The 27,619-nt window shown below is 45.2% G+C and overlaps 1 protein-coding gene across 1 annotated transcript in view; it reads right to left on the reverse strand.

Moving 5' to 3' along the window:
• Window positions 1-695: 695 nt before the first annotated feature.
• The window catches only part of BAIAP2L1 (BAR/IMD domain containing adaptor protein 2 like 1), a gene marked incomplete at its 3' end in the record, with an annotated part of 79,721 nt that continues 52,797 nt past the window's right edge, over window positions 696-27,619 (reverse strand). The window contains exons 4-14 of the mRNA XM_084250511.1: window positions 25,039-25,100; window positions 24,864-24,935; window positions 23,485-23,622; window positions 22,353-22,505; window positions 19,213-19,380; window positions 16,723-16,867; window positions 14,049-14,256; window positions 13,080-13,157; window positions 11,528-11,708; window positions 1,297-1,334; window positions 696-771 (exon numbers count right to left, since the gene is read on the reverse strand). Coding sequence (XP_084106637.1) covers window positions 696-771; window positions 1,297-1,334; window positions 11,528-11,708; window positions 13,080-13,157; window positions 14,049-14,256; window positions 16,723-16,867; window positions 19,213-19,380; window positions 22,353-22,505; window positions 23,485-23,622; window positions 24,864-24,935; window positions 25,039-25,100 — 1,319 coding nt within the window. The remainder of the gene's footprint in view (window positions 772-1,296; window positions 1,335-11,527; window positions 11,709-13,079; window positions 13,158-14,048; window positions 14,257-16,722; window positions 16,868-19,212; window positions 19,381-22,352; window positions 22,506-23,484; window positions 23,623-24,863; window positions 24,936-25,038; window positions 25,101-27,619) is intronic.

The raw sequence follows: 27,619 nt of genomic DNA on the forward strand, positions 1-27,619 counted from the left end.
CTCAGCCTATTTGGTAACTCATAACTGCCACGTTCAGTAGCTCTCAGGAATTATTCAAGTACTAAATTTCATGGTGGTAACAGGAATAGGCAAAATGTCTTACCACTCTACAGCTATGTCTAGGTTGCAGAAAAGTTGCGATTTTTCCCATCTGGGGTAGCTCTACATCTGATTAAACAGATTTAAAAAATTTTAAGTTAAATTTCATACAATACTCTTATAATTTATATTGCTTAAAATTATGACCTGCATGCTCATATGCAAATTTACACTATTTTCTTTAGAGAAACATAATGCTACTTATGAGCACATGCTTTGGAAAACTGACCAGGTGCAGAAAGCCAGCCTGAAAGCATGGGCTAGCCCTTATCCTGGCTATTAAAAAAAATAATCAGAATATTTAAAAAAATGATACAGTGAGGACTGGAGCAAAATTTACTGTTTTTTGAACAGCCTGGGAAGAAAAGATTTTAAATGATTGAGTAGATTCTAAACTATCTTTTTCCAGACAAATGCATAAATCCAGCTACATCGAATTGAGAAAATGCATTGATTTGCTCAAATAGAATACATTTAAAATCAGGCACCCGCTGGTGAAGCTTTACAGCAGTTAGAGCACATAACAATATATACCTATCATTTTGCAAGTGAGAACTTAACATTAGAGGAGCCAGAAGAATTCCACCGCCGCCGCCTCATCGAATGATCGGTGCCGATCGATCGTTTGTCACCGTTGGCCGGAGTTTCACAGTAGCGAAGGGGTTTTCTCCACTGTGAGAGGGGATAAAATGTGCAGAAATACTACAAAGTAGGAATGAGGTTTTACAACTGCTAATAACTATTGTTCTTGCTCTGTAAAATTTCTGACCACCTTCCACTGCTTGTAAGTTGTGGATGGCATTTTCTGAAAGCGGGTTTTTGTTCTGGCACTTCTCCCCAAGCCGCCCATGAAAGCAGGATCCAAAGTTTTAAATGTTTTTGACACAGGAAGCCCACCTCTCTTTAACTCTTATTAGGAGGGGGTTTTAGGGGAGAGCCCAGGGTCTGGATTAAGTTGTCAAAGGCAGCAGCTGACCAGGAGACCCACCTTGGGGTCCTGTTGGATTCTGGGCTGGCCCTCCAGGCCTTTCTCCCTGGAGGTGATGGCAACAAGGTGGCCACATTTTCCTGACCCCACAGGCCCAAGATCTTTCTCAGGATGGGTATCCTGGGCTGAGCACGAAGGGACAACATCCTGGGAATGCTACAGGTCACTCAACTGGCAGGGCAGGGCTTTATGGACAAGGGGCCACGTACCTGAGGAAAGGAGGCTTTGCGATCCCATTTGCTTCATTCTGTGAGGAAGATAAAGATGAGGTTTAAGGAAGGGTCCTAAAATTGGGACATTTTAAATAAGCCCTGAAGGAAAGGACATCTAAAACATGGGACTGTTGAAAGCCTGGCATGTGTAGAAGTGCCCTGGAGTCGTAATTCATTGGAGACCCTCTGGGTTACCTACATTCAGCTGGAAGAATAGGGGCAGGAAAGCCTAAAAGACAGCCTTTTGGCCAGAACCATCCTCTGTAATTTGCCAAAATTATGTAATTTGCCTCCACACAGGGAAGCGGTCAGGCACCCGCTGCATGTCTTCCAGGCTTTTTAGAAAACATGGCTTTTTCCTTTGGCCACATGCATGCGGATCTCCAAGAAAGGTGATGCTGGACATCCAGGGCACTGTCACAAAGGAACGCCCTTTATAGTTACCATGGCAAACCTGGAAGAGTGTGGGGTGACCCAGCATGCAGTTGTAAAAGAGTAAAGGGTCAGAGTCTTGCCAGGAGAATCCATGTCTGCATTGAGCATATCAAGCACTCGAAGAGCAGAGACAGCATGTGTGAAAAGTGTGAAGGAAAATGAGCAGAAAAGGAAGCCGCAGAGAAAGTGCTTGGGTTCAACTGAAGTGCCAGCCTGCTCCCCCTAGAGAAGCACCTGGGCAGGAGCTGGAGCCCATTTCTTAAGAATTCATGACATGACAGCTGTAAAAAAAAAAAAAAAAAAAAAAAAAAAAAAAAAAAACCCAAAACCTGCCTGGAGTGTAAAAAAAATACAGCGAGGGACCCTTCCATGTGCTGGACATGCCGCGGCCACCTCAGGGAATGTGGCGCTGGCTGGTGCGCGCCGTGAACAGGGCTGTCTCCAAAGCAGATGGTGCTGAACACCAGAGCGCCATGGAGTAGATGCCCCCAGCCAGAAGGGCTCAGCCTCAGTGGGGATATAGATGCTGCCGCTCCTCCCCACGCCTTTTTGGTACAAAACTATGGTTTGCATTTTGGAAACCTAGTCCTAAAGGATACCAGGAAAAGACAATAAAAATGAACCCTTGTTGGAGATTGACACGCATAGAGGGGTGACGGCGGCAGCCAGAGAGCCTGCGGGAAGTTCCCCGAAGGAGGAGAGAAGATGGAGCCTTCACAGAGCCTGGCCTCCAGCTCCCAGGGACCAGCATCTCCCCGTGTGGCCAGGGGGCAGTGCCCTCTTATTTCCAAAAAGCTTTGCAGGCTTTAAGAATCTGTTTTAATTAGTATGGCTTTACAATGTGAAGTCTGGAAGTGTGATAACTTGATTTTTCCCTCTCCTTAGTGACCGCACCTGAGAGGAGAAAGCTACTGTGAGAAAAATAAAGATTTAAAAAAAAAAAAAAAAAAAAAGGATCTGCTTTGTATCTGCTCTGGCTGTTGAGAAATCACTGGCGCCAGCTTGCAGGCTTACTCAGAGCCGCCCAGGAGAGGGCAGTGTGACACTGTCTGACCAACAGGCCACCGGCCCAGGCCCTGTTGTCCTGAATGCTGTCCAGGCTGCCCTGGGCTCGGGGCTCCCTCTAGCCCTGCCCCAGCAGAGCTGCTCGCACTCCGTGCCCGCCTGTGGCTGAAGCCCAGACCAGGGCTCCTTTGGGCTCTCGGATCTACCTAAGGCAGAAAGGGGCCGGGGGAGCCAGGCCAACTTCAGCCGGGCCCCTTCTGTCCCATGAGCCCCAGGCCAGCAGGCCGGTCTCAGCGAGCCACTGCTCCAGGGGCAGTCTCACCAGCCTGTGTCCAGGGGCGTTCAACCCCCAAATCAAGTGTCTACTTTTCATCCCTGAGGCACCTGCCCAGCTTAGCGTCCCAGGTGGACTTTCAATGGTCACAGCCTGATTTCTTCCTGCAGGGCACAGTGGGCTAAACTCGCAGGTCTCAGCCCAAGTCATTTCTGCTGTAACATCCATATAAATGACGATTAAGGGCTAATATGATATAAAACACATCCGGGATGGCTGTCACTGCAAGTGCTCAGAGCGAGGCCTGGAGCAGAAAGCCCAACCCACCCCACCCTCGAGGCTGGGGGTGCCACAGTGTGCCCTGACGCTGCCTCCTGCTGCAGTCAGGAGGAAGGGCAACTGTTCCTGGAAAAGGCACCTCGTGCCATACCAGGCTCCCCGGGTTCAGTCCCCAGCCTACTGGTCCACATTTTTCCCCTGGAAGCACTGGTCCCTGCCGCTCCTTGGGGACAAAGCTCCTGTCTCCTTCTCTTGTCCATCTGGAAACCAGAACCACAGCCCACTGCCTCTGTGGGCTGCCCCCGGAGCACAGGGCCTCTGCATGTGCTCAGAACATGTCTGTGAGCTGCACTGCTCAAGGCCCCACAGTCAGTCAATGGAAAAAACAAAACCTTCCACTCGCCCTGGGCCTTGCTCTGGTCAGTAGTACTGCCCTGTCTTAAGCTTCTCAGGCTCCACACCTGGGCACCCAGGCACTCTGGGCTGCTGCCTCTGGTCCGGCAAGCAGCATGGTCTCTAGGCATGAGCACAACACAGCTGCACATCCCGTGTGCCCTCTTGGCAGCCGTGTACACGGTGCTGACCCAAGTGTATGCGAAGAGGGGGCGCGGGTGGGGAGTGTCATCAAGCACAAAGCCAGATGCCGGCCAGCCGGGCATGTCACTAGGGTGCACCGGGCTGCCCACCACACAATAAGGGCAGTGAAGGGACTGGACAGCAAGACCAGCAGGAATGCAAGCAGAGTGGGGCACAGCTCATGAATTTTCCCTCAGATTATCCAAAAATCCAGGTCGGCTTCTAGTGGGCGTTTGCCGCCTGCCATGCCGCGTCCATCCCTGCTCCTGTCCCTGGCTACGCTGTGGTGTCCACCACATGTCCGTGTGCTTGAAGGGGACTACTTGTTCCCAGCTTAAGGGCGGCTCTGGTTAGCTGAGATTGCCCAGCACAACCCCTTTCCCTGCTGCAGGTGGACACTGAGATGAGCAAGGGACCTCGTCAGGTCCCTCGTCAGGGTGAGGCAGGGTCCTGTTGAGTGCGAAGTGGGGACCTTCCGCTATCTGCCTGCAACCCCATGAAGTGCAGCCCACCTGCAGAGAGCAGGCACAGGATGAGATGGGAGGTGGGCCCGAGGGTGTCTTTGGCACCTGCTCTTTCTCACCTGCTGCTTCCCTCTGAGCCTGGAGGGGAAGCCATTTCTGTTACCAAGCCGTCCTGATGCTTGTCTTAAGTGTCTTAGCTCTGGACTTATCTCTCAAGCCACAACCTCTAGCCTAGTTCAGCCCCTTTATTCTTAAAATGGGGACACTGAATTCCAGAAAGTGGAAAGCCAACTGCTCAGGGTCACAGGGCTCTTTTCCGAAACCAAGAAGCCAGGTTTGTGGAGGGGGGAGCAGATGCATGAGGGGAGCCCTTGTAGCTGTGACAGGCCAGCAAACGCCCTTTGACATGAAAGTTAGAGATTTAGTTTTTCAGTAGTTTTAAGAAACTCAGCTACTATCTGATTGTTTAAAGCCCAGTTGCGATTACTGCAGAGAACAAAGTGACCACCTGGGCAGGCCCTCCAGCCCAGTCCCAGCGGCCGCTCCCCTGAGGGAGAAGAGTCTCATGGAAGATGCTTTGAGATGCCACAGCTCAGAGCAGCAAAGGAAACTTAACAGTTAGTGGGTTCAGGAACATTCTGCCGAGGAGGGACTTTCCTAGGATTGGGTGCTTAGCACACCTGAGCTGTGTGACTCTGTGACTGGTGGCCATGGGCGGTCACTCCCCATCACAGAGATGGCTGTGAGTCAAAGCATGCATGAGGACGCTTTGCCAGGTCCCACAGATCCCAGCGTTTGGCTGAGATTGAACCTACTCTCCTCCAACATCGTCAGTGGGATTTTAGTTTAAGAAACAAACTGTCTGGTCAGGCCTAAGAACTTTTGAGACACAACATTCCAGGACCGTCCTCAACCCTCAAGGGCACTGGGCACATTCTGGATCAAGATTTGAAATGGAATCTTGTTCTGTGTTCTATGATCGATACCTCACTGTCCATTATGACAGCCACTAGATACACATGACTATTTTTAAATTAAAATTAATTAAAACTGAAGAAGAACAAAATATAAAACCCCAGGTCCTCAGCTACACCGTCTACTCCTCAAGTGATCAGCTGGTTGTGGCAGCGTAGATCTGGGCCATTTTGGTCAGAAATGTATATTCTCTAGTTTCTAGTTTCTTTTGCTAAAGCACTTCTCACCTCCCCCTGCACCCCCCGCACCCCGACACACGGTTAGATCCTGTGCCTCTCCTGCTGCTGCTGTGGGAGGTAACCAGGCAGTCCCCCTTCCAGGGCCGTGTCTCTGGGTAGTGCTGGATCTCCTGGCTTGCCTGCTGTAGGCCTGCCCGCTTCACAGCTGTGACCTCAGGACTCCTGAGTGGACTTGGCGTGAAGAAAGGTGGCAGCCTGTCTGACAGGATAGGGCCAGCAGGGGAGGCATGGGGGGAGAGGCGGGGGAGTATGCTGGTGACTGAGTTGCAGTTCGCACAGGATCTTGAAATACTACTTCAGTGTTAGTGATGGAAATGGAATCTAAACCAGTCATTTAATCTTCCTGCACATCTGGGAAGCACCTTGCGCCTGGGCTCATGACCCTTCTTCATTCCAAGGTGACGTGCCCTTTATTGTTCTATAGATAAGGAAAAGGCTGATGAGGGTGACTTCTGAAGCCCTTGAAACCGTGGCCAGTAGAAGCTCTAAAATATGATTTTTAAAAGCCAATGAAATTTTTTTTTTGTGACTCATTAACTAGCATTTTTTCCATTATCCTCCAGATCAGGAATATAGCAATCTATCAGTGCCATTTGAGGGAGGGTGTCTGTCTTATCAGTTGAGAGTTCCCATGGCAATACCCAGATGCTGCCAACTGGGCTTTCAGAATGTGCTTCACAATTCTCATCTTCCTGTGCTTCCTCTTTTCTCTATCTCACAAAGTCCCACACCCAGCGCCTCCTGTGAGATTAGAAAACTAGGCCCATACCAGGGAAGCACGTGAGGAGGGGGGTGGGTTGGGAGGGCCAGTGCGGAATTGCAGCTCGTCAGCCCAGGCAGCCGGCAGGCCGCACTGAGGTCTAAGGAGATAGAAGATCTCTGGTCCACAGGGTGTGGGTGCTGGGAGGGAGGATAAAGTCTCCACATATTTAAATACATTTACCTATTATATGGCTCTCAAAGGACAGATAATGAAATGTTAACAGTAGTTTCCTTGGAAGTGAACTTATAATTTAAATTTTCTTGTATTTTGTTTTCCAAATTTTCTATCAAAATAAAAATTCCCTGGTTTATTTCTCTATAGAGGAAAAAGTGTTATTTTAAAAGGAAGTATTTTAAATAAAGTGTTACGGTTAGAAGTTTAAATTTTTACCAAGGGACTCTCACCAAACTTGAATTTTGCTCTTGGGTCAAAACCCAGAGCTGTGACTGTACTTTAGCTTGCAGAGGCAACCTTCTCTCAGCATGGGTCCAGGCTTAGCTAGCAAACACCAACATTCAAGGTGAAAAATACTAAAATATACATTTTTAGACTGGGTGGGAATTGATAAATGTTAATTCAAATGTTCACCTTTACATCTATCTCAAGAGTGGGAACAATTTATCAATTGATTGTTTGTAAAACTTTAAACAAAATTTTCACCATGAAGCCATCCCTTTCTATGTTTAAAGGTAATCAAATCACAAAATACATAAATACCCCCATGAAAGACTTTTGTTTTTTTATGTAAATCATAATCTATTTAAATCAAAAGTGAAAATGGGGGGAGTCTCTTAAACTGTAGGTGCTTTAAAAACCCAAAAGTAAGTCTGTCTTTCATGGATCTGATCACGCTTAGTGGATGAGTTATACTTGCCTATTTGTTTTTAATTACTCAGAACCTCTAAAACAAAATTTTCAACAGTAGTTAAAAGTGTAACATAATTTCAAATAAAATGTTTTTCCTATTTAATGTTGACATGTTAGCGATCTGGAGCTCAAAATTAGACGGATTACCACCCCCTTCCCTCAAAAAAAGGCACCAAAATATGCAAACACAAGTAAACCAGGCCAGCTCCAGAGTTAAGGCAGACCAGTAGTTTATCCCTGGAGGCCACACCAGTTAGTCACCAGCTCTGTCAATTCCCTAAATCACTCCTGTCACCCTCCCCATCTCCAAGGAACAGGGGGCTCCCCCATCCTTTCCTCCTGGATACCACCCAGGAGGAGGGGAGACATAGGCGGCCCAGACACCCTGGCTCGGTCGGCGTGCTTTACTCTGGCTTGTCTGTCTCCCCTCTTCTCCGACTGCTGCCCCAGACCCCACACTCAGCCACCGCCGTTCCCAGGACGCTTGGCTGGAAGCTGTGATCCAATGGAGTTCCTCCTTCAGAACCTGGTTCAAACGTTTGCCCCCAAGATGCTTCTGCTGATGCTCGCAGGCGCTCAGCAGATGAACCCCAATGAGGAGGTCTCACCCTGGCCCATGGACCTCTTCGCATGTCTGACAGTGTTTAAAAGAGAAGTGTAGGTGGTGACAGCAGCCCGGTGCTGTCGAGCGTTAGTTACAATGATGTCACCCGGTTACAACGCGACCTCACTGTAGCTATCGACTCCATGCCTGTTTGAGTTGCTAAACATGCCTTTGGGGGGAAGATTCTAATAATTAAGAATGGTATTAATCAACATTCCTTATTTTAACATTTGCAAAATCACTGACAACTGAAATCACCATTGGAACCCACATAGGAAGACAATTTCATTAGCTACTTGGGACCTTTCAATGTTCTTATATAGGAAACCAAAAAACTAAAGGCTGTGAAAATGAAAGACTTTTCCAAAAGCCTCTGGCCCACAAGACACAGAGGGGGAGCCTGGCTATCACCAGGGCGGTGCCAACCTCAGGGTGCACTGGCAGTGCTTGCTTCCTCAGCTGGCAGGGCTGCCACATCACAAGAAGAGGGCGAGCGCCTGTGCCTCCTGCCGTACTAGCCTCTGCCAGTGAGGAAATGCCCCAGCAAACAAGCCGCAAACAAAGCAACAGCATAGACGCTGACAAGGCCAGAAGCAGTGAGGGAAGGTGGACACATGAGGATGCCACCCAGACTGGCAACCCCTGCAGGACCATAAGCTGCTGCTTCTACAGATAAGTTACAAGTGACCTGTAGATACAAGACGACACCGGAGGACATTCTGGCCCCTCAGTGTATGGACTGCTTGGGGTCCAGATTCCAACAACAATGCCAACAAATTTTTACTGAGACAGTCAGAAATTTGATGAGACCAGTTGATATTCAGTATTGTCAATTTTTAAAAGATATGATGTACAGTGGTTATGTTTAAAAAAAGAGACATTTTTAGATATTTACAGATGATAAAAAGCCTGGCATTAGTTTCAAACTGGACTGGGAGTGGGTAAGGGAGAGAGGACTCAAGGTTGGTTAATTAACCAGTAACTGTTCAAGTTGGGGGTGGAGGGACCAGGATTGTTCTTTATATTTTTATGTATATCTGATTTTTGTCACCAGAAGTTGAAAATCAAACAAAAGAGGGGGCACTATAGATCAAGAGGTCGCCACACCTGAGCAGTGTACCTGCCTGCCCGAGTCTGAGCTTTGTGGACATGGAGTTGTAAACGTGGGGATTTCTTTAAAGCAAAGGAAATTTTATGCTGCTGCTAGAATACCTTACGGTCATCTCTAAATAGTTGGAATATTCTTTTAAAATGTATTCTTTTAAAATGTATTCCTTTAATGAAAGAGCATTTGATGTCTTTACCCTTCTAAGCAATTTCTTGCTATCTACTGCTACCTCCATGTTGGCAGAATGGAAAGCTCCAGTTTTTGTCATCATGTGTCATTCTTTTGAAGACAATTTTTGGAGTCAGGTGTTTGAAGTAATTTGGAAAATAAAGGTGCGAGCAATATATCATGCTATATGCTTAGCTAAGAAGAGAAGCCAGAGACATTTGAATGAGGTTTCAACACCTTGCACTTCCTGGACCAAATGTGCCCAGGCGGCCTGAGAGGAGGCGGGCGTGCTCTGAACCCACTGGCGGCTCACATGTCAACATGCAGGGCATGTTTTTAGGAGAGTTTCCGTGTCGTGTAATGGACAGAATCACTTGTGCATCACCCATAGCTGAATGAAAGTCCCCAGCAGTAGGGAGATGGGGGCGCAGCCATGAGAGAAAGCCTCCAAACACACTAGAGAAGACCACGTGAGATCTGAAAGTCAAAAAACAGTGAGTGTGACCTGGCCTTATCGGTGAACCAAATGTTGATACCAACAGCGCCCTGGGCAATGCTTCTGGGAGGAAGGTAAGCAGGCTTTGGTGCTGGTCGGCCCTTCTGCAACCTTGGGCTCTCAGCTCGGCTGCACAGCCTCCAAAAGTCCAACCAACCATTCCACATTCTGGCCCTGACCGCCAGGTTCCTTCCCATTCTTTGCATTCCAGCAGCCGCGCGACCTTGCAGGGACTGCCAGTGCACCTGCCGGCTCCCTTCCCACTGTCTTGCCTTTCATGTCCCACTTGCTTCCCCACCCAGCTTGGATTCCAGAGTCTGGGGCACCAACCCCATCCTCACGGGTACCCTCAAGTACCCCCCTTCAGCACCATCTCTCTGGTAACCCCAACTTTTAATTAGTTTTCCCTATGAACCCAAGCAGCAACATGCTGCTGAAGAAACCCCACTCAGACACTTTCATTGTCAACCATAGCCAGACTCAAAAAGGGCTGTCTTCTGTTCCTGCACCACCTGGAACAGGCTCATGTCCTCACTCTTCAAGACTCTGGCTCTACAGCTCTTCTTTTCCACATTCTGCACCACTCTGCTGCCTGGTGATCTTTGCCACAGACAAAGGATATCATCAGACGGGACCTCCCAGGACCTCCCTGCCCAGCGGCACCCAGACGCAGTGCTCCTTGCTTGCTAAGTCATCATCATTTTCTTCTTCTCTATGGTAAACTCTATATTGAAGGAAAACATCTAAATGCAAGACTCCTCTTGACTCCACTCACCCTGAAACCATCCCTTCCTCCTCTGTTCCTTAAGCTTGCTGAGCATGTGTCCTCCTGGGGGTTTCAGCTTTGCTCCCTCTGGGAGGCTGTTTCCCTTGACCTCTGCACAGTGGGCTCCTTGTTGTGGGTCTCACCTAGACACCACCTTCTCAGAGATGCCCTCTGCTGCAGACACTGTCATAGGCCCCTAGGCCCCTTCAGGCCCGTGTGGCCTATTTGGGGGCAGGGCTGCTGCTGGTGGAGGGCCCTTGGCTGTCAGTGCTCCTCAGGAATCTCCCAGGCTGAAGATCTCACCCTGGACATGGGTATAGAAATGCTGGCCTCCCTCTTCCCCAATCCAGACAGGTCCAAGGGCCGTGCCAGGCACAGGGCTCTTGGCAGCAGTGATATGGTGGAGGCACCACAGTCCAAAGTCTACTCGCCCAACTGCTGCCTTCCTTTTGCTTTCACAGGCTCACTACAGGGCATCCCTCATAAGCACCCTGAATGCTAATCTCAGCGTCCTCTCCCCAGCAAACCCCACCTGTGCCATTGCCCACGCTGACACTCCCTCTACCATCTCACCTTGTTTTAGTTCTCTGCATAGCTTCTTTCATGGCTATGTTTGTGTATTTCCTATTATCTGCTCCCTATCACTGGAATGTAAATTCCACCCAAGCCAGGAACAGACTGTGTGCACCTCCCTGTCTCCAGAGCCCTCACCAGAGCCTGATTCTCAGCACACACAGTAACTGCAGGAATGAGAGGTGACTTTTCCATCTACATCCTCCATTTCTGACTGGGATGTTAAGGATTAAAGAGAAGGTACACGTGTAGTATTTATATGACATTTGGTACAAAGCCAACATTTTCTGAAGATGTAAAGATAAAGTTATCACCTTTAACCTTCAGGAAATAAGAAAATGGAAGAAAATGCAGACAACAGTGATTAAGTGACTCAACATCTGCCGTCATGGACAGACAGTAAGAAGAGCGTGAACCTGACAAAATTTGGCAAGCCATGGACTTACGGTGTGTAAATGATCATTTACCAGATAAAATAAAAACAAAAGACAGAGTGGAGTTACGAAGTTGAAAGGTTACCTGATGAAGAAGGGATTTAGGGGAAATGGGAGAAGGTGGTGGGAGTAACAGCCCCACCTCCAGAGACCACCGCGCAGGGTCTGGACACACAGGACATGACACTGCAGCTTTACTCACAGGAGATGTGGTTTCTGGTTTGGATGCCGGAGGTTTAAAGGTAGAAGTACTTTTGGAAACATCTACTCTCTTATCTGCAGCTGCTTCTGAGGACAAACACTCCAAGTAATCTGGTGGGGGGATGACAACACTGCTCTTCTCAGATAAGTCCACTGTGCTGATGCTTCTCACAGGCGCAGGGCTGGCAACCAAAAGCAGGAGAATACAAGTCAGATAAGATCCTGCCACTGGAATCCCAAACATCCTAAATATCTGACGGCGAGAATGGCCACAGATGAATTATCAAAAAGGGTGAGGAAGGAGGAGATCACGAGCTGCACACACATGCACAGGGCAGAAAGGTGGCTTCTGGTTCACTTTCTTGTTCGCTTTTGTTTTGGCTGGTTTATAAAGGTACATTCAACACATTCTTTATAAGACAGGACAAAGGGAGAGGAAAACTAGCTTAATTAGGGCTGGCTTTTGATTCATTCAAGGGGATCAATAAGAACAGGAAAGTCTTAGTAAAAGCATCAAGCACAATCTTAACATCCTAAAAATGCTTAGTTTTCTTTCTTGGCACAATGGCAGCTGGTGTATCCCACTAGGGCTGAGAATACATAAATGACAGTGAGCAGCCAGAGGGAAGGCCCTGGGAGGTGTCTGTCATGGTCAAGGGCTGTGAGGACAGTTGGGTGGGTCAGGAGGGATTCTTTGGCATGAGGAATGCCGTGGATGAGTTCAGTTTGGACATGTCATTCCTGAGGTCCCACGGGATAGCCAACTAGAACTGCCCAATATATAGTCACACTGCAGCCTAGGAAGGTGGTCCTCCTGGCTTCTGGCCTTGGCTCACCCACTTTTAGTTGTGTGTCCTGAGCAAGTCATTAAATCCTTCTGTGCCTCAGTTTCCTCCACTTTAGTTCTAAAGGCTGTGAGGGTCAAATGAACTGATTAATGTAAAGCCTTCTGGAAAATTTCTAAGTGATAAAGATGATGACTTAGAGTACAGATTTGGGGTTTACTGGCACAGAGGAGCTAACTGCACTATCAGCACAGTTCAACTCACTTGGGAGGGCAAGATGGCCCAGGGAGTATGGAAAAGGGAAAAGGAGTGAGGAGGGATCCTATGGAAAACCTGTGTTTAAGTATTGGGCAGGAGAGGCCCCAAAAGAGACTGAGAAGGGCTGCTGGTGAAGGAGAAGGAAGATAGAGTGTAAAGAAGCCAAGGCAAGAGAAGACTTCAGAAGAAGAGTGTTAGAGGCTGCTAAGTAAGATCTAGATGGAAACCATGCCTTGGATTTAGCCCAGTAAGTGGTGTGAGATAGTGAGGGCTCCAGAGGGCTGAGGGAGGGGTGAGGGGCAGGGGTCTGGGTCTTGCCTCTTTCCAACAGTCAGTATGTAAAGCCTGTGGACAACAGAAATCACAAAGGAAACCCCTGTGTGTAGCACTCACTGCAAGATCTGAGGGTATTTTTGCTACACACTAGATAGAATTCTGGCACTCCTGAGAACACTATGTCAAAGGTGAGATTTCAGTCCCTGGGGAATCTGGGCCACAGGCAAATCCTACCTTGGCTTGGGCACACTCACAATCTCCTTTGCATTTTCTTCCAGCAACTTTGTATATGATGATGGGAACCAACCCCTTCTGCAGGTGAAGAGTGAAAAAAAAGATCTTGCTGTGATATCAGGGGCGGACAAGAGAGCAATCAGGGCGCTAAGAAGCAACTTGGTGACAAATTTGGTATAAAATACATAGTGTGCATTTCATATACAGCATTAATTTTACATGGATTGCCTCTTTTTCTCATTTTTCCATATTGGTTTACTTAATACCTGAATAATCCACATAGAGAACATATTTAATCTACAGTAAGGCTTGAGCATATTCTCATGGTTGAAATGATGATGATGCTACTTAAGTCATTTTTGTGCTAAATCTAAAAGTATATCTGCTGTGCAGGTTACCCTTAAGGAATCAGGATATACATTTTAAAAAAAGGCTACATGGGCCTCCCTGGTGGTCTAGGGGTTAAAGTCTCAGCACTATCAAGCTATCACCAACCACTGCGGCCTGAGTTCGATCCCTGGCCAGGGAGCTGACCCACATGGTGCAGCAGACCTCTCCTGTCTCACCTGCTGCTCCCCTCAGCAGTGTATTTCAGTAGATCCACCTGTTCTGCTCCCCACTCTGTCTCTGGTAGATCCTCTCACCCCCTTCCCCTGTACTCTGGCCTACACCCCAGTTCTTGTATGCATAAACAAAAATAAATCTTTTTTTTAATCTTTTTTTATCTTCAGAGGTGACTTCATATGATCTAATCTATACACGCATCAAATTTATCTATATATGCACACACACCAGGAAGATGGCCTGGAACAGTGTGACTCCAGTTAACTACAACTAAACTACGGACTTAACTTTGACTAAAATGCTAACATGTCTACCAAGACAAGTTGCTGCTAACAGGAGAGACAGCAGGTCTCTGAAGGGCCAGATGGGGCGACTCCGGCGAGTGGCATCCTCTCTGAGACTTACACTTTAGTGTCATCATGCTCTCCATACAACCAGCCGTCCTTCTCCTCAAAGATGAGCAGTGTGATGACATCTCCCTCTGCGAAGCTGAGCAAGGTGTGGTTAGTGCCAGCAGTGTGTGGGAAAATAGTTTTTACTTTCTGCTTTTTCATCATGTTCAGTCCAGTTGCAACAGAAACCGATCGCTGTAAACTGGGATCACCTGAAGAATCTGTAAAGCATGAACACAGTGATGATGGATTCCAGAGACTGACAATTAGGCTGATTCAAGTGAGCAACCCCAGGAAACCACCCATTCCCACCCTGACAGCACATATTCTACTGAAACCCCAAATGTGTCATGTCTCCCTACCTTCCTATTGGCCTGGGTGGACAGGGGCTGAAGGGACACAGGCAGAAGCCTGGCCCGAAGTCCCCCAGAGGGTCCCTGGGTCTAGAGAGTCTTTTCTAGATGGGAGGATAGATAAGTGTTTGCAAAGTTTCAACTCTGACTTACTCAGGATGGCCCTGAGAGGCAAGTCACCCACTGGGAAATATCTGATGCTTTGCCTTCTCCTGCTCTCCTAGTACAAATGACAAAGGCAATTTAAAGCATTAATTGAAAACAAACTGCCCAACGTCTAGTGCCACTAAAGGAGAAAAATGGAAATGCGGAAGATCTCCCAAGGAGTCTGCCCCGCTGCTCTGCCAGCCGCTTGGCGCATGGTGAGAACAAATAGTTATTGAGCCCCCTTAGGTGCTAGTCCACGAGCTCAGGACTTCACGGCTGCTGAGGGTGCAGTTACCCCTCACAGTGACTTGCCAGGGAACATCGCTAAGCAGGCAGAGCCAGGACTCAGAAGCAGCAGCTGGCCCCACAGCCCACACTGCACCCGATGTAAAACACTGCACTGCCAGTTCAAGTCTCAATTCAAATGCAGGTGCTATAAACCAATTAGAAAAAAAAAAATCAGAATGGAGATGAACCGAAGCAAAAAGCTAAATTCATTCCCCCCTCCAAGACTATTTTAGTAAAAACTGGGAAAGTGGTTATGGAATAACCAAGGGGTTATGGAATATCGAGAATACCCAGATGATATAAGTTTTGCTTATATTTATTGCAAAAGTATTTTTTTGTAAAACAATCTTTATTGCATTAGTAAAAGCAGCTGCTAGATAACATAAATATAATGATGATTTGTTGTCTTCAGCCAAAAAAGTCCCCTCAATTTCTAGTCATAAACTTACCCTCCTAACTACTTCACCTACTCAGTACCCAGGACGGAGAAGGACATTAACATCGCTCATAGTAACAGTGCAAGGTGGTTTGCACATATGAACTCATTTGATCCTTACAACAACCCTGGGGTAGGGAGGGGAAGGTGTTCTTTATTTAACACATGCTGGTACCAGGAGAGGACTTGAGGCTCAGAAAGTTACACAACTTGCCTAGAATTATGGAGCCAGTGGGGACAATGGGATTCAAAGTTTCTCACATTTAAACTCTGTGCTTTTCCAGAAGACACATTGCTTATCGTATAGAAAAGGTAATTGTAATTTTATGTAAGTGCCTAATTTAGTGGTAGGAATAAGGAGACTCCACAGAAGGTTCAACACCCGATTTTTTCCTTCTTTTTAAATATTTTTGTACTAAAATTTTGCCAGCCTAGTAATGTATCCAACACACTTACTTCAAAATGATGCAGTATCTTTCTGGTTTATTCTTACAAACTCTTAGCAATTACAATATAAACTTTGCAATTTCCTTAACATGTCACTCCCTAATTACTGTGATAGTATGGATTCTACTGGTAATGTGTAGTTCACTTTTGCCAATAAGACTCAGAGCCACTGGCATGTTTGGGCTGCACAGAACATTATCTATTTTAACTCTATAGAGCATATAACTTAGGGGCTCTCCTCTTCCCAGCAGTGACTCTAAAGCTCTCTCACTGTTCCCCTGAAAGCTGCCAATGCTGGGATTTTGGGGCTCTTGAACAGCACACGATGTGCTGGGCACGACCTTCACACTGGCAGGCTCTATGAGACACCCCATACCCAGACAGGGAATAATCTCAAGGACCCCGGGTGCCAGACTTTGTGGGCAGAGTGGAGCCTAACCAGAGCCGCCTGAAATGTCAGCAAACATTAACTGATCCCGATTTGTTGAAATAGAGTCAACAGAATTAAGAAATGTAAACAGTTAGAACTTAGGTCTCCAGACCATGAAATGGTCTGTTAGTGATGATGAAAAACACTGATTTTAAATCAAATTAAGCCTACTGGTAAGATTAATAACTGTGCTTTTTTCACACAACTTTATAACTTGTAATGAAACCAGTTATAATTTTGTCAATAAAGAACTGTCACATTACAGTGGCCACCAAGTATGGAACACAGTGAGCGGTTTGAATATTACGTTCCATTTACATTCAAACACAATTCCTTTCAATGGGATGTTTACTCTACGTAAACATCAGTCAGCCCAGAGACTCAGTATGTGCCAAAGTTCTGTGTCACTCATAAAGTGTCTAATGGTCTTATATAAACCCCGACCTTTATTTGTTTTGAGGTGTTCCTCAAAGTCAGCGCTAAGTGTGCGCGACCATACGTGTTTATCTCCTAACACACTGACCTACAATTTCTATCTTAAAAATTTAAAAATATATTTTAAAGGAAATGAAACTGAATACTTTACCTGAATTATTTATCTTTTCTGAATTCTGTGCCACCATTGCTGGATTATTAAACATATTAACCAAAGGGCTGGTATATGCTTTGGCTGAAGGCGCGGGGGGCACTTTTGGGGAGTACTTGGAAAGCGTGTCATAATCCTTCCCAACCTGTGAAAAATTCTTTATTAACATGAGTATAACACAGCAAAGGAATGATACAGACCCCCAGGGCTGTTCTGCATCACATGCCTTAAATTCTACTTTCCCCCCAAAGTTCTCTTAATTGTACAATGCACCATTCTGAGTTATTTCAAGAGTACCACATTTTTCTTTATCATTTTTGCCTTTTTTTTTTTTTAAAGCAGCTATTCCTCATTTCCTGACATCCCCTGGCAACCACTAATCTACTTTTGGTCTATCTGGATTTTAGATTCTCTCTTAAGTACTATTAAGCTACAGGATTCTCCACTTAAAATAATTTTTCCACAGAAATTTAAGTGCACTGCTCCATTAATTTCTAATCTTGTTTTGCTAGCAAGAAGTCTGGAATTAATGGGGTTCTCTTTGTAAGATGACCTATTTTTCCCCCTCTCTGGAAGTTTTAAGAATTTTCTCTTTATTCCCCAAATTCTGCAACTTGACCACACTCTATTGTAGTTTTGTTCTTTTCCATTCATCCAGGGTCACTCTGGCTGCTGTATTAATGAACAGGCAGAAGGCCACTGACACTGCTGTGGGGTTGTGGTCAGGGCAGTGGAGGGCTGGGAAGTGGCTGGACTTAAGACATGCTTTGAGGGTGGAAACAAAAGAGCAAGCCCATGGAGAAGATGCTGCTCCATGGGCTTATATCTGAGCTACTGGAAGGAGAAACTTGATGTTTACTAGAAGGGAAGGTTGTGGAGGAGCAGGTTGAGAGAGAAAATCAGGCATTTGGTTTTTCAACAAGCTGAATTTGAGCTCCCTACTAGACACCTGGGTGGTGATGCTGAGTGCACAGCTGGACATACTGCCCATGTTTCCACCTGTCTCATGTTACACACTTGTCCTCTTTCTGCTTCCTATTGTGTTTTAGAAGAGTACTTTGGTTCAATTTTCCAAGCAGTTCCATTCTATTAATGAACCCATCTACTGTTTTTGTCTTTCTTTTTAAATTGCATTTCTTACATCACTGTTAAATTTTGGACAGTATTTGATTTCTCCCCTTAGGTGTAGTGCCTGTAGTTTTCCTACCACCACCTGTGACCCATCACCTGGGTTTGTTGTTTTTTTTTTTAATGCTTCTGGAGGGGGGAGAGAGAGCTTGTCACATCCATTTCCCCCTGGCCCAGATTATTTTGAAGCAAATACTAGCTGTATCATTTAACTATAAATAATAATCCCATTTTTAATGTCCAAGATCTCTAGTTGATATAGTACCAACTAGATACTAAAGATTTCTAAAGATTTTTCCTCACTCCTATCGGTTCTGTTGCCTCTAATGTTAGTCATTCTAGTCTTTGATTTGGGTGCATTTTTATGATATTGGTGTCCTCACCTGTTCAGTGATTCCTGGTTTCTGCCCATCACTGTACTGGATGGAAGTCCCTGCTCTTGTTACTGTATATTGCTTGTTCTGTATATTCTGTATTTTCCTTGTTCTTCTCCATGATAATAGATAAAGGGCAACACTTCTGGTAGTGTCATGCCTCTGGAGCCCTAATACACTGGCTGGTAGAAAGAAGCCCTTGCTGCCCACTGTCTAGCACAGTGGGAAGGGGAAGGGCCCAGCCTGCCTAGTGGTCTGAATCAGTTCCTCAGCCAACTGCACCTAGAGATGGCCCAGCCAGCTTCCAGTCCCATATCAGGTGGCTCTGAGCTTACTATTCCACCTCTGCAGGGGTCCTGCCCAACACACCCTCAGGCTTAGGTCTCCTTCTATTATGATTCTCTAAGCACTGATCTTGCCTTTCTCTCTTTTAGAGATTTTCAGTGTTTCTAGCCTGTTGTCAGAAACTTTTCATGTGGCTACAGATCTATTATGGATCTAGTTTGTAAGTTCTTGGCTGGTCTTTAATTCTTGCTGTCATTTCAGATGGTTTTACCTGGAGCACTGACCTTCTGGATCCACATCTTCATGTGTATATGTGAAAAGGAATAAAGCTCAGGTTCAAAGGACAGCAAATTATGATGCTTACATTCATTACCTGTAATATTTTGGTGGCTGTTTCTTTTTCTAAGGTGTTTACATTGTGATGAATAGGGTATTGCTGATGTAGTCTCTAAGACATACATCTCCTTTCATTGGGAATTAACCTACAAAGCTGGAATCATTAAAATGAAAAACAGAGATAACAGTGCCAAACACACTGTAAAACACACAGCTAATTTCAAATTTGAAGGTAAGGGGATGAAAGGGACCCTAGAAGTAATGAGGAGGACCCCTGATGTCCATAAAGTCAGCCTTGGTCTTTAGGCAAATTTGGCCCAAATCATGTAAATACATATTCGAAAATAAAGAGGTAACCAGTTCCTACCATGTTGCATCTTTCAATCATTGGTGAGGGTTGAGGTGTTCCAGATATTGGGGTAGAAATTGGGGTCTTTATTTCTTCAATCATATTCATGATTTTCTCTGGTACTTTGGTGGCATCAACACATGTTTCCTGCCACCTAGGTAGTTTGGAATTAAGTAATTCTGCAGACTGTAAATACAAAAGAAACAAAGCTAAAGTCAAATGGACATTGTTCAGAGTTGAAAGTACATCAAGTAATACCAGTGAGTATGTATTACTGGCTTCCAGAAGTGTAAGCTTTGAGTTAAGTGGGAGCTTTGAGTTAAGTGCAGTGAGTAGTTTAAGCTTCCAGGAGTATCTGATCATGTTATCTGCTGAAAGGGATGTAGGTTTCTGTTCTAAGGAATTTATCTTCTCCCTCAGTGTGAATGCAAAGTACAAGACTAATACAGGGACTGTAAATGGCTAAGAACAAGTTAAAAAAATAAAAGGGATGGGTTGAACAATTTTTCCACTGGCCTTGGAAATGCCAATCACTGCTTTCTTCCTCCCATTCCTTCTAAAAGAAGCACCTCCAAACACAGGTGATAGGACCAGCAGTGGACTTTTTGACCCCAGGGGGAACCAGATTTATGTGTTAGCGGGGTGGATCAGATCTCTAGCTTGAGAAATTCACCAACTAGACAGAAGGACTAGAGGCAGGATGTGGCAGGTTCTTTGGTATAGGACTAGTACTGAGGGGACACCCTGCCCAAAGTCTGACTGGAGTCCTGGAGCTTTCCAGAGAATCTGGGCTGCAAAGCAGAGACAAAGAATGACAGAGGTGAGGGCCCACGGCCCCAGGAGCAGAGGCAGCTGTCTCTAGCTCCCACAAGTCTGGTCTGCTTCTTAAAACTGGGCTCCTTGGGGCCTCTGTGGTGGTGCAAGGTGTTAAGCACAGCACTATGAAGCTGTCCGCAGCCTCTGCAGCATGAGTTCAATCCCCAGCCGGCCAGGGACCAACCCATATGGCACAGCAGACCTCTCCTGGCTCACCCGCTGCTCCCCTCAGCAGTATATTTCAGTCAGTCTGCCTGTTCTATTCTGTATGCATAAATAAATCTTAAAAAAAAAATAGCTGGGCTCCCCAAGGTTCCCCGAAACCTTCCACAAAACCTCTGTTCCAGGGCAGCAATCTGGTTGGGAAAGGGAAGTAAACACCTGTCTTGAAGCTATTTTCATAGCAATCACAAAGTTTTTTACTGAGACACTACGTTCATCAGGAATGGGCTGGGCTATTGATGTAAATGCTGAGGGAGGGTAAATCTCCTCCCCCAAACCACTCACGCCCTGGACTGTAACTGATGCACCATGGACCAGTCGCTTGGGCCTGCTTCATCCATATCTAAGGAGCTTCTGAAAGGACTGGGATACTTTAGAGTGGTTTTCAGAGAGTTGAAGAAATTTCCCATTTTAAAAGAGGTCAATTTGATTCATGCCAAAATGCATATGTGGGGCCTCCCGGGTGGTGCAGCAGTTGAGCACTGCGCTGTGAAGCTGCCCGCAGCCTCTGCAGTGCCAGTTCAATCCCTGACTGCCGGCGAGGGTCCCACATGGCACGCAGACCTCTCCTGCTGCTCCCCTCAGCAGTGTACTTTGTCATTCTGCCTGTTCTGTTCCCTGCTCTGGTTCTGACTGTACCCAGTGCTTGTATAAATAAATAAATAAATCTTTTTTAAAAAAATGCAAATGTGGGACCCAATGTTAAGTATAAGGAGGACTTTTCCAACAACTAGTTTTCTGGAAATAGACCAGGTTGGCTCATGACAGTGTGAGTATCCAGGGCTGGGGGAGTTCATTGTAGGAAAAGATCTTTCTGGTCTATGACCGTGGCCCATTTATGTAATAATTTTATTTTTATTTATTTTTTATTTATTTTTAAAAGATTTATTTATACAAGCACTGGGTACAGTCAGAAGCGCGGGAGGGTGAGAGAATTTACCAGAGCCGGAGTGGGGAGCAGAACAGGCAGAATGATGAAATACACTGCTGAGGGGAGCAGTGGGTGCGGCAGGAGAGATCTGTTGTGCCATGTGGGACCCTCACCGGTGGCTGGGGATCGAACTGGTGCTGCAGAGGCTGCGGGCAGCTTCACAGCCCAGTGCTCAACTGCTGCACCACTAGGGGAGGCCCTTATGTAATAATTTTAGATGCTAGGTATGTAGATTAGGCAGGTAAATATTCTTTAAAGTTGCAAAAACTCTATGGAATATAACATGCTTACATATAGGTCAGGTTTTCTTCCTGCCTGAATAAAGAGGCAGTTGCCTTATACTCAAGTTTTTACAAAGTTTCTCATATCATGGAACACTTTTTAAGTTACTTTACTGTGAACTACAAAGAATATTTAACTTTAGTAGATGCTAGTTTTGGATGCTTAGATAGATCCAACAGAATTCATAATTTTAAAAGAAGGAGGAAAAGAAATCCAACACATGTTTTCTAATGATTCCTGGGGTCATAACCTCCATCAAGGAGGAGAGCAGCAAAGCCAGGCATTCCATGATGAAACAAACCCCGTGAAGAGGAATGATGATGTGATCGTGACCACAGTTCCAATGCAATTTTCAGGGACACCTCTATGCACGGAGCCCATCCGTTCCTCCCATCCCAACCCAAGGCAAAAATCTTAAACCACACAGGTGGGTGGACAGAGGCCCGCTGGGACTTATCCACAGCTCTGAGGAAGACATGGGTACTGGGGAAGCATCAGAAAGAGTCTGAGAAAAGTTGACTTATATTGTAATTGAGAAAAAGTATCATTTGTCAATTATTAAACATTTTCTATGAAAAATTTTAAACATTACTAATTTAATTATTAAAAGCAGACATTTGACCATTTCATCTAAATTTCTAAAAGTTTACATTTTCAAGTTGGCAAAAACCTATTTCTTTTGAGTCTTCATTGGCAAAATAGGCTCATCACTTCATATTAGGGCATATGTGGAAGTGAGGTATTTCAAAGGCATTTAACTATGAAACAAAATTATTAATGATCAACGAAAAATTTACTAAGATTAACACTATCAATAATTATTAAAATTATATTAATTATAACCAATAATATTGATATTAATAAATACATAATTAATGCAGCTAGCATAATTTGCCATTACACCCACCTGTGAATGATAATTATGTATGTGATTTGCAAAACTACAGTGCTTGTCAACCAGAAAGCAAAAACGCCTTTTCTCTTCGAGCAGAGCTTCTCTGCAACCTTCGGCAATAAATTTCTGGATTTCACTCTGCCGAGAAGTAACGGTTTCTACATACTAGGAAAAGAAATAATAATTACGCGTATATGACATGAGGAATCAAACAGCTGCACAGTCTGACATTTATCTTCTGCCAACTTTACATTTAGTCTATTTTGGTAATGGAGCAAATACTAAATGCAGACAAACATTAGACAAAATAACAAAGTTGTAACCTGACGAGAAGATACCATCATACTCATTAAGATCCCTGACTCACCCATGAAGAGAAGTTGCCAAAGGCCTGATGTTTCCATTGAGCAATTCGCACAAAATGTGACTTTGTGCTCCAAAGGTATGATTATGCTCTATTGGAAAATCATGGGCTGTGGAGCTAGAAAGCTCAAGTTCAAATCCCAACTCCAAATGCCAATCATGTGGCTGAACGTAGGCCTCATGCCTCATTTTCCACAATTGTCAGATGGGGAAAGCAACTGCTAATGATTGCTGCCCCTTACCCTCCTCAAGTCAGGAGAAAAGGCCAATATTTTTTTTTTTTCCAGAAAACTTTTTATTAGTGAAATTAAAAACCAAATGGACACTACAATTAGAATATCGTGTTATTTCACACCTGGCAAAAGAGCATTGTTCTGTTGTTACTATTTTTCCCCCCTAACCATTTTTTTTTTAAATAATAAATTTTATTTTTATATTCCCCATACAATTGCAACCCCCCTTTCTGATCCCAATCCCTCCCCTCCCGCCCCCCACCCCCCAAAAAGTGGCTCTGTTTCATAGTTTTTTGTTGATTCTGATTTTCACTTTCTTATAGTTATTCATTTTCCTGGTCCGAAAAGGCCAATATTTTCAGGAGGCTACCTACTGACTGATTATTCTTAACTCTGGAAAACTCTGTAGCCTTCAGCTCATGCAAAGTCAACTGCTTATTTTTTACTTCAACAGCAGCATAGCAATGGGTGGGTGCCCTGGTAAGTAGGCATCCCTGCAAATCCTACTAATTGCCAACAACAAAGTAAGGTAGCTATGAAAAGTTCACCTCGATTTCCTTGTGTTCATATTTGAGTGCATTTCGTGCCCCTTGACTTTTCCTTCTGATCTTCTTCAGCTCAGCTTGACACTTCTCCAAAGAATCTAATTTACTCCTGTGTTCTGTTTGGTATTTTTTGAGGGTTACCTGTAAGGTAAATACTTATTTTACTGCAACAACATACAAACTGCCATTTGGTCACTTCTGCTAACATTTCCACTGGGCGTGACTGTGGCCCACACCTCACCCTCACTTCATACTGCCATCCCTATGTCTGTCCTGAAGCTTCTCATTTGGATGAGGGGACACCAGAGGGGCAGCTCTTTGAAGACAACAATGTTTTTTCCTTCTTATATTTCTTCTCTCCTCAAAGATTTTGAGACACTGGGTGTCAGCAAGTGCCATGGAGAAATTAACAACATTAAGTCATATGTTCCTGACAATTGCAAGATTTATGATTTCAACAAACAGCATGAACAAGTGTGGTCACTTCTTGTTATTCTGGGTGCCATGTGGCAGAGTGCTTACAGGCACCAGGCATGGAGTCCAACAGGCCTGAGTTAGAATTCTAGCTTCATCCTCAGTCCTATGTGATCTCAGCATGACTGGATTTCTCTAAAATCCACTTTTTCCTTCTAATTTGTACAGTGAGGAGTTTCTAGAGGGGAAGACATCAGATTGTCTATGGAAAGCACTCAGTGTTAAATATACTCAGCAGCCTTCTGTCGGAGTACACAGGGCACGCCTGCACGCCTGGGCAGTGGTACCAACAGGGTAACCCACGCCACTTACGGCCACAGTGGGGGGCTTCATGGGAAGAAAGGAGACTTTAGGTGGCAAAAAAAAAAAAAAAGCAACTACTCCACAGCAGACACTGTGCTGGGGCTGCAAGGCCAGGCAGAAGGAGGAAACTGCTAGAAGTCACAATACCAGCAGATAGGCAAGAGACACCATGTAGGAGAGGTCTCTGATGAGTGGCCAGGAAGCCTCAGATGACCTTACCCTACACACGTCCCACCTCCTGAAGTGTGGTTAGTGAAAGCAACAGCTGCACGAACATGGACAAGGTGCCCTCCACACATGCATGTTCTTTGAACACAGTGCATTCCAGGACAGGTGTGATTCCTTGCAACATTTTTTCTATGCTTTTAAACAAAGATCCCAAGAGTTAGTAAAAATGACCCCATGCAGCCCAAAGGGAACTTTTTGGTTTTCTGCATTTGTGTAGAGACCACACCAAGCCCCATGTGTACTTGTGACTGAGTAAACAGCAGGGCAAGTTTTCTTGGGCTCAGATCAGTTAAGCACAGCCTCTGGGAAAGCCAGGTCCCAGGCCCCACACACCACACCCAACTCCACTCATGATGTGGAGCAAAACCTGTACTTACATTCATGTATTTTACATCAAGTTCTGTCTTCTTCTCCAGCTCCTGTATAATCTCTTTATGAAATAGTTTGAACTGTTAACAAAAGGAAATTAAAAATTCATATCATATGAGTCTCTCAATAGAATAAGATTTAAAAATAAAATAGATTTTGTAAATGTTGAAAAAGTTCACATACATTTTCATCAAGACTCTCATTGAGTTTCTTGTGGGTACTGGAAATCTCTATAAGAACACGACCTGTGGACAAAACCAGATATGTTAGGGATGAGGGAAGTCCTTATGTGATTTTTGTAAAGACATTAAGGAAAGTGAAATCATAAAAGCACGTGCATCGCTGTCCTCAGTAACTATCAGTATCAAGTCCGGGATGTTGGGCACCAACTGTGTCCCCAAGATGGGAGTAGGTTCCAAGGGACACAGCTGAGGGCAAGATTATTCTACATCTTCATCAAAAGAATGCCAACTTGGTCTTTAAATTCACATTGTTTTTTCTATATCTCCTAGTTTCCTCATTGAATTCTATTTATCTGGTTTAATTTTGAAGTTCTCTACAAAAAATTACCTTAATCATTATAGTAACTAACTTCAGGAACAAATGACTTGTTTTTAATCCCCAGAGTAATCTGTTTATCTGTCAAGCATAAATTATAAACTTTATATTTTTTTATCTCATCTGAGTCTTTTCTTGTCCTAGAAAATATTAATGCCCTGAGAAATGCAGCAGGGACACTGCTCTGTGTCTTACCTCCTAGGATGATGTCAATTCTCTGAAATAAGTATAGTCATGCAACAGAAGACAAGACCACTGATTTGCAAAGCTCACATCATACAAACCATGGCTGCTGCATCTCTGCTACCAAACTCTGATAAAGATGAACAAGAGCCAAACAGATCAGATACTCAAGAGCTGGGAAACATGTAGAAATAATTTGGATCACCAGCAACTATAACAAACAACAAAATGTGCAAGCCACAAAATGTGGCTTGGTGGATAAATAATTCTTTGGTGAACTGAAGGGCTGTAGGTGAGGTGGAATTAAAATTAAGACAATAGTGGGGGGCCTCCCCTGGTGGCGCAGCGGTTGAGCACTGGGTTGCGAGGCTGCCCGCCGCAGCCTCTGCAGCGCCAGTTCGATCCCCGGCCACCGGCAAGGATCCTACCAAAAAAAAAAAAAAAAGACAATGGTAGGATATGGGGAAGAGAAAGAACACTGACCAGAGGATGACCTCAGCTGTCTCCTCTACACAATGACTTTGCCATGCACTGTTCTGGAAACACCTTAAGATATCTGACTCTCGAATTGGCAACCCGTTCTTTCCCACATCTTCAGACTTAGAAAGTCAACTCCTTCCTGGATACGTCCACCTGGATGTCCCATTAGACAGCTCATACTCAGCATGTCTAAAAATGAGCTCACTCCATGTCTCTAATCTCAGGTCCTGGATGCCCGTCTCTAGGACGACACCTCACGTATGTGTCATGCTCATTCCCGGTGCCACCGCCTGGGCCAACCCCAGGGTGGAGGCCTGCTCCTTACTCATCCTGCTTTCTCAGACAACAAATGTACCAGCCCTTCCCTGTCTGTGTGGGAATGACATGTGAAGTCTATGGTTACCCAGTTATCTGTTCTGCCAGACCCAGCGGAAGAGTCTCCCCAGTTGCCCCCCACCAACAGTCAAACCAGCCAGTTGGACCAGATTATTAGGAATCCCCTTTACTCCCCACATCCCCTCATTCAAGCTCTTATCATTTCTCTTGACTCCCAGCTTGTATTCTTCTAGATCTTCTTCCTCACAGGTACCAGGAATCTTTCTAGATGCAAATATGTTTATGCCCAGACCCCACCCCCCACGTGATGTCCAGATAAACCAGCTCATTAGCACCAAGCCCAGCAAGAACAGTGCTGCTTAACATAATCATGGCAGGTGGTGGGGACAGAGACTCTCCTGTGAGTATAAAACTGTATAAGGCTATAAGTAATAAGATCAGAGGCCTTACACAACCTGTAAGTCCTGAAGCACCGTGACATTCTAGGAATCTCTAACAGAACAGCCAGCTGTATGAACACAAGGATGAGGGAAGATACATCCCTGGCACCCGTGGTTCCGCCATGCCAAGTTGTCAAGGTAACCAAACAACATCCTTGATGACATTTATCCCACAATTAATTCAACAGGAAACAAAGCAGAGTTCCTCACAAAGGAAGCCTTCACACGACCAAGAACATGACCACATTAATTTGTGATTTCAGATACTGCAATAATCTGAGTTACGTTCACATCTATTTTAAACCCATAAATAGCTCCTTGTTGGAGATGAAAAACAGGAATGACGATGTCAAAAAAAAAAAAAAAAGAAAAAAACAAAACCACTTTAGAGTATTTGAAAAATCAAGCACTGTATTCTTGGCAAATCAGATCTATTTTTTAAAGTCTAAAAATAATTCTGCTTAAATCATTAAGAGTGACTTAGAAGCAAAGCAGTCACATTTTTTCCCATAGGGTCATGCACTTTATTTCTACAACCTTATACTATGTGGATCTCTGGGAAGTGTGTTGTCAAAACAGAAGTACGTGCTAGCGTGGTTGCTCCTGTGGATGGCGGCATCGCAGACTCGGTGCCCACACACCCCGGTAACTCCCATCCCCCGCCTCCCCCTCCTGTGGCCTCTCCCCATGGGCAGCCTGGTGGAAAGGCTCAGTGAAACAGCCCATTCACTCTGCAAGCAGGCATGGAACACCTGACCTTATCCTTG

The sequence above is a fragment of the Talpa europaea genome (genome assembly GCF_964194135.1).
Source record: "Talpa europaea genome assembly, chromosome: 12".
Classification (NCBI taxonomy): Eukaryota; Metazoa; Chordata; class Mammalia; order Eulipotyphla; family Talpidae; genus Talpa; species Talpa europaea.